This window comes from Prionailurus bengalensis, chromosome X, assembly GCF_016509475.1.
Source record: "Prionailurus bengalensis isolate Pbe53 chromosome X, Fcat_Pben_1.1_paternal_pri, whole genome shotgun sequence".
Lineage (NCBI taxonomy): Eukaryota > Metazoa > Chordata > Mammalia > Carnivora > Felidae > Prionailurus > Prionailurus bengalensis.
In genome coordinates, this window is record NC_057361.1 from 15,936,404 (window position 1) to 15,954,027 (window position 17,624).

A 17,624-nucleotide genomic window follows, 5' to 3' on the forward strand; every position below is an offset into this window, starting at 1 on the left:
CCCCCACTTGTGCTCTCTCTCTGTCTCTCAAATTTAAAAAAATGCCTAAGTTTCTTGCAAGTCCAAGTTAGCATCTCTGCAAACTATAAGGCCAGGTTGGGGATTTTTAATCTGAAATTGAAGCCATTGGTCTCCAGGGAGCTTAACTAGGGACCAGTGAAAAATACCTCAAAAACAAACCACAAGGAACAAACCAAACCAAGTTATCTCTGAGAGAGAGACTGGTTGAGACCAAGTTCATCCAACCCAAGAGGAAAAGTGGCTCCTTTCCCAGGCTCTAGATGACATAGGCAGGAAAACAAAGAGGCTTCAATGCACTTAAAAAAGAAAAAAAAAAAAAAAGGCCAACAAGCCAGGTTTGAAACCCCAGAGCCCTCAAATGCCATTTCTCCTGATGAGCTTGTCTATATGCCATCTCTGGTCTTAGAATTAGAATTTCACCTGTATTTATTAGTCCCCTCCACTGTGGACAAAAATGACGCAAGTGTGCATTTACAGTGATTTCCTCAAAAATATCTATACCCAAGAACTCAGTCTGCTCTTTTCCCTTTCGAACTGGAAGCCCAGGTCCTTTTAGGTTCACAGAGATGGATCTAATGATGAGAGCAGAACCAAAGTCTAGCCAGGAGGCAGAGGCATGTTAAGTGCTCTCTGGAGCAAGGTGACTCTGCCAGGTGCACTCAGCCCGGACAACCCTGCTTTTTCCCCACTCCGTCTGGGCTGAGCATTCCGGGCTGGCAGTCAACTCCTGCCAGAGGAGGGTCAGGCTGTGTCTACCCACCTGCCTAAGCCCGTTGCGCTGACTGCTAGCCCACCATTCAGTCACACACACTGCTCAAAAATACCTAAGTGTGAAGAGAAAGTGAGTGGTGACAGGGATAATGGCAAACAATCTGAAAGTTAAAAAAACCAAACCGCCAAATCAGGTGTGGACGAGATAACTAGAAGAGAGTGGGGGCAGTGGGCTGTAGAATGTTAGTAGGAGTGTTGTCAATCCATTTAAAAATAAAAGAAGGAAATCATGAGGATGCACTATGGATGCAGACAGGCTAGAACTCAAACCAGCAAACCATATTTAAGGAAAACACCTTGGCCCTATGAGCCAGATGACAAATGGCAGATGAATGCACATTTTTTTTTTATTTTAAGGTAAAATTATATAAGATATATATTACTTACCTTAATCAAATTAATTGTGTTAATAAGATATATATCTAATTTAATTTATATCTATAAAATATCCTGTTTTAAGATTCTCTACTTGATTCAACCTTTTTCAAAAAACCAGTCCAGGGATGCCTGGGTGGCTCAGTCGGTTGAGCCTGACTTCAGCTCAGGTCATGATCTCACAGTTTGTGGGTTCGAGCCCTGCATCGGGCTCACTGCTGTCAGCACGGAGCCTGCTTTGGATCCTCTGTCCCTTTTTCTCTCTGCCCCTCACCTGCTTGCTCTCTCTCTCTCTCTCAAAAATAAATAAAACATTTTAAAAAAAAAACAGCAGTCCCTACCTCCAAAAACAAAATCTGAGTTGTCTTGGTTTTTTTTTTTCCTTTGGGGTAAGAAGGTATGTGTGCATTTGTGTGTGTGTGTGTGTGTGTGTGTGTGTGTGTGTGTATAGCTTTGCAATACTGTAAAATCAATCAATAAGAATATAACATATTTACATGCACATACACGACATCATCTGTTCTATTTTTACTGATGAAGGGATTGATTGATTCTATAGTATTGCAAAGCTAATACTAGGGCCCTACCTCAATCTGTTCCTGTCAGTGAAGAGCTTTTATTTATTTGGGATGTTTATCTTTAGCTTTCAGTAGAATGAGAGAGTAACTACCCACTGACATTTATACATCCATCATAAAAAGGCATAGTTTATATTATACAGTGACAAGGGCCAAAAATCTGCAGTATTACAAGTAAAATGGAATAATGGGGAATTTAATTTTTGATCATATAATTTTTTAAATATGGTTTAGGGGTGGATGGGTGGCTCAGTCAGTTGAGTGTCTGACTCTTGATTTTGGCTCAGGTCATGATCCCAGGGTTGTGGGATCAAGCCCCATGTCAGACTCCATGCTGACTGTGGAGCCTACTTGGGATTCTCTCTCTCTCTTGCTCTCGCTCTCTCTCCCTCTGTCCCTCCTCCCCCAGCTCATGCCCTCTCTCTCTAAAAAAAAAATAAACTAATTTTAAAAAAGTAAAAAATAGGGGTACCTAGGTGGCTCAGTGGGTTGTGCGTCTGACTTCAGCTCAGATCATGATCTCACGGTTCATGGGTTCGAGCCCCACATCGGGGTCTGTGCTGCCAGCTCAGAGCCTGGAGCCTGCTTAGGATTCTGTGTCTCCCTCTCTCTCTGCCCCTCCCCACTCACATTCTTTCTCTGTCTCTCAAAAATAAACATTAAAAATTCGTTAAATAAAAAATAAAATATGGTTTAAAAGGCCAACCTTTACATTTTGTTTTACATAACTATCATAGGCTACATATTTTTCCTTTTTCCGATTTGCAGCAAGCCCTTCATGAAGCCGAGCAATGAAAGGGCAGTGAGTGAACAGGAGACTAGCACCAAAGGTGCGAAGGGCACCCTGTGTCATCTAGGCGAGAAGAGGAACACCTGCAATCCCTCCTCTCCTTCAGCGATCCGCACCTGCCTTCCTTACAGCCAACAGGCAGGTGAGGGTGGGCACGACTTCCCAGAAAGCTGTTAATGATTCTCCTTATCTTGATTTGTATTTCTTAAAACATTATTGCAACACTAAAGAACAAACCATCTTCTGTGACACAAGCATTTTTTTTTAACCAACAGTCTTTAAAAAAAATTTTTTTTAACATTTATTCATTTTTGAGAGAGAGAGACAGAGCATGAGCAGGGGAGGGGCAGAGAGAGAGACGCACACAGAATCTGAAGCAGGCTCCGGGCTGTCAGTACAGAGCCCGACTCGGGGCTCGAACTCACTCAGTGCGAGATCATGACCTGAACTGAAGTCAGACGCTCAACCCACTGAGCCACCCAGGCACCCCCACAAGCATTTTCAATTATTGTTCCCTTTCAGTCTTTGATCACATGCATGGAGATATATTTTACACAGCTGTGTCCTAGTGTATGTAAATTTGTGTCCTGATCTATTCATTTATTTTGTAAAAGAATCTTTTCATACTTCCATTTACTTATTCAGCAAGCATTTATTAAAGTACATATCAGGTTTCAGGCACTATTCCAGGTACCATGTATAGAAAGATCGATCAAAACCAGATCCCTGCTGTTGAAAAGCTCTCAGGTTAGCAGAATTTAACAGAAAATCACAACACAGTATTGTAATAAATAAAGATTTAAAGGCCTCTTGGGTTTACCATCTCAATCAATGTCTTCACAATCTTCTAGCTGGATAATATCACTTAATTCACATAACTATTCCCTCTCTTGATTATTTTTCATTATCACAAGCAATTATGCGTTTCACATATATTTTTTTTTTTCTGCTAACCATTTTCTTTGGATAAATTCCCGGGAGTAAGATTACTGGCTCAAAGGTTGTTAATTCAGATTTTAACAGCTCTTGCCATACCTTGCTAAATAGCTTCATATTAGGATCAGAAATATGCACAAAGTCACCACTTCTCAGTATTAGCCACAGTCTTACCGCTAAGTATTTTCTCGAGATTCTCAAAAGCAGGAACCCATTATTGTCTTAATTTGCATTTATTTCATTAATAGCAGTGTGGAACAGTTTCTCATGGTAAAGAGTTTTCTTTCCCCTTGTGGGCTTTGGGTCTATGACACAATTATCTACCATTTATCATTGTTACAGTACCTTCTTAATATATTTTCATATATGATATATATAACTTTTTATGATCATTTCTTGCAAAATGTTTTGTCTGTTGTTCTTTTTTTTTTTTTTTAGCTAAACTCGCTGCAAATTATACCAAAATTTTAATTCTTTTTTTTTAATTAGTCACACTGTTCATTATTTCTCTTGGAATTTCTTCCATGGGTTTGGTCTTAAGAAATGTGTCCCTTGGGGAGCCCGGGTGGCTCAGTCAGTTAAGCGTCTGACTTTGGCTCAGGTCATGATTTCAAAGTGGGTGAGTCTGAGCCCCACGCCAGGCTCTCTGCTGTCAGCCCAGAGCCTGCTTCCAATCCTCAGTCTCCCTGTCTCTTTGCTCCTCCCCCGCTCTCCCTCTCTCTCTCAAAAATAAACATTTAAAAAAAAATGGAAAAAGGAATGTGTCCCTTTCACCATTGGCATAAACCTTCACCTCTGTTGCCCGTTCCTGTTTTGCTCATTCATCTTTCAACAAATGGCTCCCGTGTGCCCGACTTGGCAACAGGGTTACAAAATGGTGAATGAATGACACATGAATACAAATTCTCCAAAAAGTGGGAGATAGGCACACGTGCTTACTTTGTGTCCTCCAGGTGCCATACTGGGAGTCCTGGTAACTGATTCTCTAGAGACAGGTATCTTTGTTTGATGCCCTATTTACTATTTATGATTCTGTTAGTGCGGGTGTAAACTGGCAGAAAAGCAAAAGTGATGAGAATGATTCTGTTCAGATAGCAATGAAAATAAATCTTGACTGCCAGAGATACAAGTGCCTTATCCCCCAGAAAAGATAACCTCAAAGGGTATAGTTTACTGCCCCGTGGGGACACGATGTAGTTTTGCATCCAACTTAGCAACCTTAATCAAGTATTTTCTCTTTCAAGTCATTATAAATACCTTCCTCTTCCACAATTCTCTTTGAGCCAACCATACCATCTTGCAGATCCCCTCATTAATGAGTTATATAAAGCTTTGACGCATGCTCATTTTATGTTTGTATGAACAGGGAATGTGGTGGCTAGCATCAGCCCTGCTACTTGGACCCATGCCACAGTTCACTTAATCTCCTCCTTGACTTCTAGCTTCCTTTTTTTTTTTTTTTTGTAAATCATGGGGTTCTGTAAGGTCGAATGGTACTCAGGAAACCAAGGCTCTCAGAGAAGGGCATTTCTATATACAGGTACATGTGTTGAATCAGAATGAATGATGACGCTGTAAGTCTGAAATCCACGAACACCCAGGACGGAGGGGTTGGGTCTGAGACACCTGTGCCAGTGTGTGGCAGGGCACTTTGCCAGCAGGGCTGGCTCTGAGCAGCCAGGACCAAGGAGGAATAAGGGAACGTGGTGCAGGGGAAAGAACTAGGGTCTCCAGCCACGTGGACCTGGCTTTAACACTCGGCCCTGACTCCTCTAGGGTCTTTCGAGTCTCTTTTCTCATCTACAAAATGAGGTGCTTGTGATGGGCCGCCAATGGGCCAACGTGCAAAGAACCTTCTTACATCTGTCTTATACTAGGTCTTCGATAAATGTCGCTTTTCTTTCCCTGTGAATCCACAGTGTGCCCCACCACGAAGACTGAATTCACCCTCTAGAGATGGCTCAGGGTCACTCTGGACGGCAGGAGTCTCCTAGCCATTGAAGCGGGGGAGAAAAGCCGGGCAGCAGGCTGGGACCTCAGAAGTACTCAACAAAGACAGTAATTTCCAACGGCCCACACCTGCTCCTAATGGGCTTGGTGGCGTTCCTCTCTGGGAACCCATTTCCTCTGAGAAGAGACCCGACTAGACAACGTCGAAGGTCTCCTTAAGCTCTAACATCCGCCACAACAAGACCAACCGGGGGTGGGTTCTGACAGCCCACCTGAGGCCACCCACCCCCCTCCCCCTGCGTGGCACACTCACCTCTCCTACTACCTCTATGATGTCGCCCACTTTCAGCTCGAGCTCGTCATCGTTCTGGGGCAGGTAGCTGAATGCCACCTGGCAGCGGCGCCTCCGTCGCTCGCCTGAACGGGAAAAGCAAGATATTTAGATACAGCTCTTGTCTCGAAATTAGATTTTAAAGAGAGGCTTCCTAGGCATGCAGGCAATTAAGCTGACTTGTCTCAAATACGCTCTCTGGGACATGGCTAGAGGCCCGCCCGGCAGCCCTGGTCTCAGAGAGAGGCAGTAGAAAGCAGAGCAATGCTTCTTGGTCTTTTAAAAGCTGCTGGGTCGAAAGGCATGGAGATGAGAAACCGATCCGCTGGTGCAGAAGGCAAAGACCCCAGCCCCGAAGCGCTGGCGCACAGTGTTGCCTTAAACGCGTTTCCGTGGGTGGGGCTTTGTATCTGCTGCCGTTGATTTTTAATGAAAGCTGATGTGACGTGGTAGAGTAAAAAGAATGGTCTGCTTCTAATGCTAGCAAGGCAGAGGGAATTTTTCCCAGTGTGCAAAGGAAAAGATAAAGCATCCTGGCCTTTTTCTTACTAATCATCACCCTTTCAACGTGGTGGAACTCAGTCCTGATAAGCAAAGGCTGATTAGATTTCAGCCTGCTCTTGGTGCCATTTCAAATGCCCCAGAGGGGTTCAACAAATCCACTTCTGTCCTCTTCCCTCTGTCCCAGGGGACCCATTAGCAGGAGGCCTGGCTGCTTACACAGAGCCAACCCAGGCAAATCAAGATAAAAGCCAGGACCACACTTCACTTGACCGGAGGACACTCAAGGGTACAGCATCTCACTCACGCAGAGCGGCCCAACTGGGAGGCCCTGGCTCAGAGCTGGTTCAAGTACAAATGCAAGTGTCCACACCACAGACATGCACTGCGGGCAGAAAGAACATGCATGTGGTATGTGTGATGGGGGTGGGGTGGGGAGACAGACAGACAGACAGACAGCAGTGGAGGCCCAAGCCGGGGAGAGGTGGACCGAAGAGAAGGACTGGGACCAGCACTGCTCAGAAGTTTGTTGCTCAAGGCTGACCACCTCACAGTGCTCCCTCCTGCCACCACATGGCCTAGAAAACCAAAGGGATCACCGACTTCAAGCCAACACATTTAGAAACGCTGACATTATTTTTGGATACTGCCTACAGTGACTCTTTTCCTTTTCTAGTCTTTTCCCTAAGAAAGCAAATCCCTGCAGGAGCGATCACAGGCCACATTAAGGCCCCTGTGCAGCATGACATCACACAAAGGGGAAGGTCTGGGCTACATCTCATGCGCTCACAGATCAATATTTTTCAAAAGCCAGTGGCCTAGTTCTCTCTGTTCCATTTTTCTCTGCCCAAACCTCACTAAGGAAGAACAGAGTCGAACAGAAGGAAGGGGGCAGGAGTTAGGAATCGATACCTTGTCTAATCACGTCTCTGGCGACTGCACAAATACACTCCACCCCTTGGCGCAGAACCCCCAGCCCCCTGGTCCTGACGAGGACAAACGCAGAGCTCTCAGGCCAACGGCCAGGCACTGGCTGCACTGTTGGCAGGTGGCACAGGGCCACCCATGGAGGGCCTGGCTCTCCCACGGAGCATGGCTTCTCCCTGTGGGGAGTCAGGAAGAGTGGGTCTGCAGGGCAAAGAACTCTACCGCAATTCCATGGCGTCCAAAGCGACGGAAGGCAACTCCAGCGCTCTGTGTTGTGAAGGGTACAGATCCCTCATCCTATCTGAGGAGGTCTAGACAACGAAGCAGTCTTGGCACCCATCTCCTACTCCCTGGGACTCTCTTGCCCCCACATACACCTCTGAAGATGAAGTTCTACTATAAATCTTTAAGACTTTTATTCGCTCGATGTTATATCAAAAGCAAACTCTGCAGATACAAATCTGAACACAGAACAAGTAAACATGACAAATGTCTACAACCCAACATTTATAAGCACAGAAGTCACCAGCCCTCACCAAAGTGACTTGAAAATAACATCTGAAGACCCAGTGTTAGCTGAAATGGTAAACACAGTTATATGCAGGTTCATATATTCACAAAACCCTCTGTAAAAAGTAGCATCTAGCCCAGTAGTGCGCAAATGGCGGAAGAGAGAGTGATGTTTTCTTTAACAACAGACTGACACCGCAGACTCAGAACAGACCTGGAACAGAATAATCAGATTTCTCTTGAACCTAATCTCTGCATCAGACTTCCATAAAGCCCTGTCTGGTATCAGGAAGAATGACACATTTCGTAGTTTCTGTCTGCCAGGCTAATCGACATTTCTTAAAAGCCTCTAAGAAGTTTATTTAATTGGTGGCATAAAGTCCTATAAAACACAATGCCAACATACAGGACCAAGAAAAGCGAGTCACAGAGAGATATCCAGAGGGTACTGATGGTAAAGGCCACCCGACCTTACCCCAGGTAGTAACAGTTTTTCCCTCTGGCACTGGGATAGCGGGCAATCTTTTCTAAAGCACTTCTGGTATCCAGCACCATATCTCATCCTGCCAACCACATGGCTTGCAAAGAAAAAGAAAGGAGCCAGAATGAGCAACCACTTTGCAAATGAGAAAACTGGGGCTCAATGACTTACCCACAGACACCAAGCTAGTGAGTGGCAGTATTTCCTTGGTGTGAGTTCAGAGCTCGCCTCCAATGCTGGATGAACCAATTCTGTTCACATCTTGTCCCAAATTCTCGGCAATTCTGTACTTAACTGCTTCCTGCAATACTGTGCAACACAGCCTGAGGTTTGTACCCAAATTCCTGGACTGCTGCTCTTCCAGGTCTCAACTTCTGCACATCACTGTTACCAGGTCTACCCAACCTAAAGTCCAGTTTCAGGTGGGTGTCTGACGGGGGTGCCTGGGTGGCTCGGTCGGTTGAGCGTCCGACTTTGGCTCAGGTCACGATCTCACAACGCGTGAGTTTGAGCCCTGCGTCAGGCTCTGTGCTGACAGCTCAGAGCCTGGAGCCTGCTTTGGATTCTGTGTCTCCCTCTCTCTCTGCCCCTCCCCTGCTCACACTCTGTCTCAAAAATAAACAAACATTAGGAAAAAAATGAGGTGGGTGTCTGACAATGGGAGACACTGCATCTCAGTCGCCTCTGTCCATCCAAAACTTAAGGGAGTTTAAGGATGTCATTTGCCATTTCTTCCTCTCCTGGCATTTCACTGATGTTTACTGGTCCATCTTGACCTTCCTTGAGAAGGTATGTCAACAACGTCATCTCATTTCAACAGCCAGTATAAACTGCAGAAAAACGAGTATGACTTGCCCAAGGCCGTGGTTTAGGATCCCTTAGTTTGAGCTGTTCACACCCAGGGCCCAGTTCACGTGAACTCAAGTTTTAACACATTACAATGGGCTTTTTTTTTCTATGGGATACACTGAGTCATGAGAGAAATTTACATCTACTTGCTGATCACGGCCAACAAGACAAATCTGTATTAGAACAACTAGAAAGAGGAGAGAACACAGGCTCTTCCTCCTTCACATCAGGGCCATTGCCACCATCCTTTGTCACTGTGTGCATTTTCTAGGCCGGACCACTTAACTCCTTACATGTAATTGCAAGAAGTAACAAACACAAGTTTTACGGACACATGTGCAAATGTATATGTGCACATGGCTTACCAAAAAATGTATAGATAAGGCAGACTTCACAGGGGATACTTGATATGTCTCTCCTTTATTGTCATACTGCATGATGGCCACGAAATACACGTGCATGACCATGCACTCATATGTAGAAATATCGGCACACAGAGGGCAAGGCAGGCACACTCAGTCTCCCTCACTCGGCCCCATTCGTCCGTGACCTTACATTCATGGTCAGCTTTGTTTAATAAAATGATAACAGCTAGCATTTATTGAGCACTTATTGTGTGCCAGACACTGCTAAGTACTGTGTATGTATTACCCCACTGAATTCTCACAATGAACCCCCTTCTCACAAACAAGGAAACACAGAGATTGCGTGTTCTACCCGAGGTCTTAGAGCTCACGAGCAGATGCAACTCCAGAGATACCACCTCCCGTGTCTGACTGTTCTTAAGAATGCTCACTTATAGGTCTTGAGACTGCAGAAAGGACTCGCTGGGCCAATGTGGGACATGGTTAAAATGTGAAACCAGGAAGTGAAAAACCACAGATCAGGAGCATTTCCTTACAGCTGCTGGATACTGAGGATATAGCTGCCAGATATTTTAATGAAATAAAACTGGTTGGAAAGGGAGGAAATGAAGTACACTCACACTCTCTAAACATGACATAGCAGAAACTAAAAAGGGTGCCATGACCCACGTACAGACAGCACACTCATCTATATTTAGAGCCTTCCAGGGTCTTACAACATGTGAAAACTTTACTAGGCCAATTCATTCAATGACCACAAAAATCTAACAACAAATAATGCAGTGGTTGAAAAAATTATTTGGATCAACTAAAAACTTTCAACACCCACACAATCTTTTTTTTTTTTTTTTTTTACATCTCATATCCCCTTTGACAGAACACCAGTGCAACCACAAGGGTCTAAATCATTTGAGATTTTCAAGGAACCCACTGAATTAATCAAATGGATCCTCACCGCATGCCTAGGGAACATGGCAGTATCCTGAGATCATACTGCAAGAGAAAAAACATTGATAAAGGTCAAAGAGAAAATTAGAAAAAGCCCCTGATTTTGTTTCCAGGGTTAGTAACTTCTGGCATTTTCTCCAGATGTGGCCTGGGGACCACCTACCTATGTCAGAAGGTTGAAATGCAGGAAAGATCTATGGAACTGTACTCTCTGGGCAGTTGGGGTCAGGGACCTGCATTTAAACCTGACTCACCATGTGACACTACCCACAAAAATCTAAACCTCAACAACAAATCAGTGCCACTAATTACAGGTGACAACGGGTAACAGCGGGTGACTAGGAGAAAACACCTTGTGGGAACAGGTGATCTCCCTTTAGAGGACTCTAACCAGTGGTTCTCAGTCTTGGCTGCATATTGAAATCACCTGGGGAGCCTTCCACACTCTAAACAGCAGTCCTTGAGGAACTAGGTCTCCATAGAATAACGGCTTTTCCCGAGGCTGGGGCAAAGCAAATACAAAGTGAGAATGGAGCAGCCACGAACGCTTTCACCATGAAGTGCTCAAACACTGGAAGGGTCATCTCAAGAGGACACAGAGAGCAGCTTGATGGGGCCTCCACTGGCCAAGTTGGGGACAGTTCCAGCAGGTACTGAAGGTTGTATAATGATTCGTTCACTTCCAAAATTATTCATGAGCCCAGACTGATAAGTTCAAGAGGTAGCTAGGTTGCCAGATACCTAGCTAGGTGAATGGGTAAGATTTGATAGATAGGTACGGGGCAAGAAGGGAAAGTTCTCCTTTAGAAAAAGAATGTCAGCTGATAAATACAGAAATGATAGAAATAGACAATCACCATTTTATAACCATCATAGCAACCAATGATTCTGGCCAGCATCAGTGGTTGCTAAAACCACTGGGTGAAAGCTTGTTGGAGATTAGGATTTGTAAAGAGTCTCAGAGTATCTCCCCACAGATTATTTATTAATTACGAAAGGAAAATGGTCTTCTTAGAATGGAGAAACTAGAGAGACACAGCCTTAAAGTTCACATCGCCAATAATGGGACTCTTTATGTGGCATGTGGAGAAGGACTTAACATCACCTACAGAATGCTTCCACCCCAAACATTTCACCTAAATCTGACCGTGAGAAAACAATCATGTAAATCCAAACCGATGGACAGTCTACAGAAACTGACGTGATTTTTTAAAAAGTCTTTTTTAAGGGGCACCTGGGTGGCTCAATTGGTTGAGTGTCTGACTCCTGATTTCGGCCCATGTCATGATCTCATGGTTTGTGAGTTTGAGCCCCACATGGGGCTCTGCGCTGACAGAGTGGACCTGTTTGGGATTTTCTCTCCCTCCCTCCCCCTCCCCACTCATGCTCTCTCTCTCTCTCTCTCTCTCAAAATAAATAAACTTTAAAAAAATTAAAAATATTTTTAAGTCACTATCACATACAATTTTTAAAAGGCTAGGGAACTTTTAGATTTAAAAACAGTAAAGAGATACAACAACTAAATATAATGCAATCCTTAATTGCATTCAATTCTCTTAAAAAGGTTATAAAGGGCATTATTAGGAGAACTGGGGAAATCTGAATATGGACTAATACTAGATAATAGCATTATATTGATGTTACATTTCCGGAGTGTGTCCGTTCATCCTATTGTAGTTACATAGGAGAATGAACTTATTCCACAGTATTCAGGGATGACGTGTCCTGGTATCTGTCACTTCCTTTCAAATTGTTTAAGGAGAAAAGGAGTGTGTGTGTATGTGTGTATACGTACACAATACATATACATATACATACACACATAGAGAGAAAAAAACAAATGTGGCAAATTGCTAACATAGGTGTTCACTGTAATACTGTTACAACTTTTCTGTACAGTTGAAATTTTTCTAAATAAAAATTTGAAGGGGGAAAGGAAAAAATACAAATGACCAGACCCCACCCTTTATCAATGGTCTGGGATGCAGCCTGGGCATCTGTATTTTAAGAGCTCCTCAGGTGAGTCTAACAAACAGGATCGAGAGACATCCAGACAGATCAGCTGTCCAAAAAGACATGGGATTTTCCAGGACCATGCTATACAGGTTCTAACGTGCAGCTTCTTTTCCCAAAAGGGAGAAAAACCAATCTCATCTGGCAATATTAGCCTAACACATAACCCAGGTGAATGCTGCCACGCTGTGACTTTTATTTCACAGAACTTTGGAAAAGTTGCACCAAACAGCCTCTAGCTCTGGAAGTGTGCTCCTGGGAGACTGGGGGATGGAAAAGATGGCACTCTCTGCTATGATTCATGAGCCACTAGTGCTGGGGGTGCAGCAACTCCCCAAGTTAGTGAGCAGATTCCAGATTCGTGAAGAGGCTATTCTTGAGTCAGAAACCTCAATTTATGCAAGGGGCCAGGTTTCCTATTTCAAGATGGAAAGACAATACCAAGTAAACAAAACACATGTGGAGAATCATCCCTTTTCCTTGAAACATCCAGTGGATTTGGCATGCAAGGAAAGAGAGACAGTTAAATGGCTGATCTTGCTGGACCCAGCATCATACCCTTTGCTGGGAACATTCCTACTCCTCATCCTGTTTCAATGTAACATAACTCAGAGGAAGAGAAGGACACTTCAGAGGTCGATGGCATGCCAGAAAAATGAGGAACTAGTGGGTCTTTCTCGCCAAACCCTCTGGCTGTGGCTGGACCATTACAGCGGAAACGTATGGTATTTAATTAACCAGCACTGTTTGGTCCCTGGAGATGAGCCTCCTTGATTCTCTTAGGGCTATATGATCAATATCGTTGCACGGCAGAAAACAGTAAATCCATGTGCCTGCTACTTCAAAAAGGGAAGGTTCATCTGAAGAGAGGTTATAATTATGCCAGTGCTCATTTGCTCCCAAGTCCCACCAGAATACAGGAGAAAAATGTAGATTCAGTAGGGAACCATTTATTATGGCCTCTAAGCCATGGGGGATGGGAAGGGAGGTAGGTAAAGTCAAAAGTCACATAAGGAAAATCAACGGGGTCTTGTTGGAGATGAAGGAGACAAACACTGATTAGGCGTCCACTATGTGCCAAGAACCGGGCTATGCGTGTCACATGCCTTCGCTTAAGTTCTTGCACCAACCCTGTGAGCTTAGGGATGCTGGCCCCATCTTTCTGAATGGGCACAGAAAGGCTGGATAACTTGTAGGAGGCACATGAGTTAAATAAGTTGTGGTCTGCAGCTCTTTTCTTCCACCAACCCAAGATAATACCAGGAAGGCAGATTAGATGTGCATTTCCAGGGTACTCTGGATGATGAGTTAAGGATGAGGACTTGACCAGAGGAGGTTTCTGGACAGAGAAATGACAACAAGATGTGGTGAGGACAGCGATGTAGGGAGAAGTGGCTGGTGTCAGAGGTGTGCAGGATGGCTTGGGGGAGGGAGCCTAGAAGCAGGCAGACAGCCCAAAAGAAGACAATGAAAGACAGAGAAAGTCTGAAAAACATGATGAAAACCTGAACAACAGTATCATCATCAGTTGATGTGTTTCTGCTGCCCCCTTTGGGGGCCAATGACCCTCTTTCACCGGTCTTTGATCCCAGAACCTAGCTCAGTGCCTGTTAAAGCAGACACTCAATCCCTTCTTTCTTCTTTTTTTTTTTTGACACTCAATCCATTCTTGATGGATCGATGGATGAATGAACTAATGAGTACCTATTCCACATTCTGTCTGTGGGTCACTGTTTTGTGAACAAAAATTTTGTAGACAGTCAGAGGGGTCCTAGAGAAGGACAGAAAGGGTAGAAGTAAACAGTTAAAGCTTCAACCTGGTGTTAAACTGGGCACGCCTCAACGTGTGCTTTTTTAAAAGCCAATGCCAAAATGGCTAAGATGGTAAATTTTACATTGTATTTCACCACAATTTTTCAAAAAGCCAATGCCACCTTGAATTTTTGCAGCTATAAGGACAGAAAGATGGTGGCCCATCGTCTTGCCATGGGGTCAAAAGGGCCTCATTCTCCACTAACATCGTAGTCTGAAGCATCTGTGATATTAAACAATGCGTGATATACTCGCGTTTATGGCCCACTGTCAATCATCCACACCAGATAGCAGAGCAGGGATTTACCTGAGCGAGAAATTATGCATGTTGGATTTTAAATGTAGTCCCATTAAACGACAGAAAATACTTAAATAGGGAGGGATATATGCATAAGCAGGTTCAGGGCAGCATTGTATCTAATAGTAAATGCATATGTGCACAGAGATCTGTACAGGAAACACCCTGAATGTCCGCTGAGAGGGAACGGCCACATGGTATATCCAGGCCACGCAAGGATCTGAGTGGCCTTTTAAATCAAGCAGGCAGTTCCATGTGTACTGACATGTAAAAGGCGTCCATAATACGTTAATATGTGAAATATACTCCCGACATTGTAAACACATACACACTACACTCCCTTCTTCCCTCTATAACCTCCACCCTAGACTCCAAAATTTACTCTTATCACCCAGAGCCTAGTCATAGAGTATGTGCTCAAGAAATGTTTATTAATGAATAAATGGACTCATTCAACATTCAGTTAATACATGAGGGCCTAATACAATTTAACGGGTGAAATAAAGGGTGTGTATGTACAAGAACACGCTTGTGCAAGGATAGAAAAGGGTATAGAAGGGTATGCCCCAAATTAACGGTAGTATTTTTGGAAAGGGGGATTAGCAGAGTGTGAAGACAGACTCATGTAAATGTTTCTACACATCAATTTGTTTTTCCAGAGAGCATGTAGCAATACACTGTAATAATTTTTAAACATCATCATGGTCACCTGTTAAAATAATTATGCTTTATGAAACTTAATTCTTCTGATTATGCTTTGATGACATTAAGAGTAAAGTTAGTTCCTATTCTCCAAGCCACTGGATCAGGCAGAAAGGTGGCTGCCACGGGCTGAATATCAAGGGGGCTCTGAACCGGTTGCGGCTGGTCCCTGACCACAATGGGAGGTGTGAGCCCGGAGAAACAGCTCCACACCTGGAGCCCAGACTAGTTATTACTCTGATCAGAGCCGCCACCATATCCTATCAGTTATGGATCCAAGGTCGTTTTCCCTGGCCTGAGTGCACAGACCACACAGCGTAGCCATCTCCCTCCCGGCGGCAGGGGCTGGGAGGGGTGAGGCGGAAAGGGGGGGGGGCTGTGTCCATCTTCTGAGCCTGCTCACTCACGACACAGGAACGACAGATAACCTAGTGGATAACCAGCACTACGACTACCTCATGCTCTTTGCCACTGAGTGGCCCTTCGCCTCAGTTTTCTCATGTCTCAAATCAGAACAATGGGGACAGACCTACTTCGCAGAAGGGTTCGCTGTCACCTGACACCCTCCCTTTTTTCCACTTGTCTTACCATTCATTAATGTGTTTAAAGGCACCTTTGTGAATGATTTATGCCAGTTCAACTAATTTTCTTTTTGCCGGCCTTCCCTCCCCATCAGAGCAAGATAAAGAAACCATACTGAAAACCACGGTCAGTGATGTGGCTAAGCAGTCTCCGGGTCTTCCCCTTTCCCTAGGCCAGTCCCAGGGGGTGGTTTTGGCCTTTCAGGATGTTCTTTAATCTAAACAACCCACAGCAGACCGTACCAGGGCGACACTTCCCCAAGTGTCCCTGGCCTGAGTTCCCCAGTCCAGGACGCCTTTCTCTGGGGGAAGGGAGTCTGGACGTTCAGAGGAGAAAATCTGATACATAAAGCACACTGCTTTTCTCCACTTTAGCAAGGCTTATTCTGGCAAAATGCCCAAAAGAACTCAACATATTTATAGAGTTTTGTTTGATCTACTTTTAAATGCTCCATGCAGAGTCATTCAAGTGAAATGAGAATACAGATTTTCAAAGGGAAAACTGAAGGAAGGTTCTAAATATAAGTTATTTGTTGAGCATAAACAAGATTTCTCCCTTCGACCCAACACACTCCCTCTAACGCATCTATTTTTAAAGACATTCTCAAACTTTGCTGCTGATGAAGAGATCAGACCCCTAACTTTTACAGCGAAGGGGGGGAGTGAGGGAGGGAACAAGTGCAGGGAGGGGGAGTGCGCATGAGCACATGCCTACTTAGGAACTGTGACAAAGGTCTAGAAAATCTGAGAGACCCTCATCTGGGGGCCACCTCCCTCGCCTATGCTTAGAGGATTCTCTGGGGAAAATACCTACCACAAACAAGTCTAGAGTTTCCCAGTTTTTAAAATTGGTCCTCAAAACAGCCATTGTCCTGGGAAATTTACAGAAGGACAGAAAATTCCACATTTCTCTCTTGAGGCAGAAGAGGAAAGATCCTTACCGCAGCTAGTCAAAATGATTTTTTTCTAATTTTGAATTTTTTCCCTTCTCATCTCCATCAGAATCAAGACAGGGGAGGCCTACGTATTTATGAATTTTCTTGATGCAAAGGGGGTTTGTATGTGCACAATTCCTTCTTCTGTATCTAAAAGCAGAGATTCTTAACTGGGGTTCGTGGACAGAGTTAGTTCAGGGGCCTAAATACAGATGGGAAGAAGATTTCATCCTTAATTTTACTATCCTCTGGTTGAAACCTGGCCTTTCTTGTCACTATGCAATACAGGCAACAAACCACACTGGTGTTGGCAGCATCCAGGGATTTTTATTCCCTGCTACGTGGATAGACATTCTCATTTCACATCCTGGTCACTGCAGTTATCGTGAAATATCATTTCCACTCTTCCTTACTTTAAAATTATGATGGCTTCTAGACCCACTGCTGGAACTTGCTATTTAACGCATCCATATAGAATATGCATTATTTATGTGTTTGCAGTATTTTGATGACTGTATTTCGGTATAATTGGTTTCCTTTGCAACTGTGGATTTTGTTTTATTCATTTACAAACATTATTCTGAATAGAGGTCATAGGTTTCAGCAGACTGACAAATAGATTTCACAGCAATTAAAAAGAAAAAAAACCAAGAACTCCTATTTTCAAGATTATGGTTTGCACAGAAACCCAAAGGGGGAGTTACGTATATAAAATAAAGCAGTTGACACACCACTTGCATTCTGTTAGAACGTTTCACAAGCTTTGGATCAGCACCTCATGACAAAAGCAGCACATTGGGCCGCATCACAGGTCCCGATCCATGAGCAGCCGTGTGGCACAGCCTTCAGGAAGCTGCTCGCCAAGTGCCCTCTTATTACCCAGGTCAGTGGCTGGCTAGAGCCCCGTTCTGTCATCTGGCGCCTTGGCTCAGCTGAGCTCAATGGCCACA

The 17,624-nt window shown here is 44.2% G+C and overlaps 1 protein-coding gene across 8 annotated transcripts in view; it reads right to left on the reverse strand.

Annotated features, from left to right (window-relative positions):
• The window catches only part of SH3KBP1 (SH3 domain containing kinase binding protein 1), a 334,334-nt gene that overhangs the window by 155,872 nt on the left and 160,838 nt on the right, over positions 1-17,624 (reverse strand). For all 8 annotated transcript variants that reach the window (XM_043570579.1, XM_043570581.1, XM_043570580.1 and 5 more), the window contains one exon: positions 5,735-5,838. In XM_043570579.1, the coding sequence (XP_043426514.1) occupies positions 5,735-5,838 (104 nt within the window). The remainder of the gene's footprint in view (positions 1-5,734; positions 5,839-17,624) is intronic.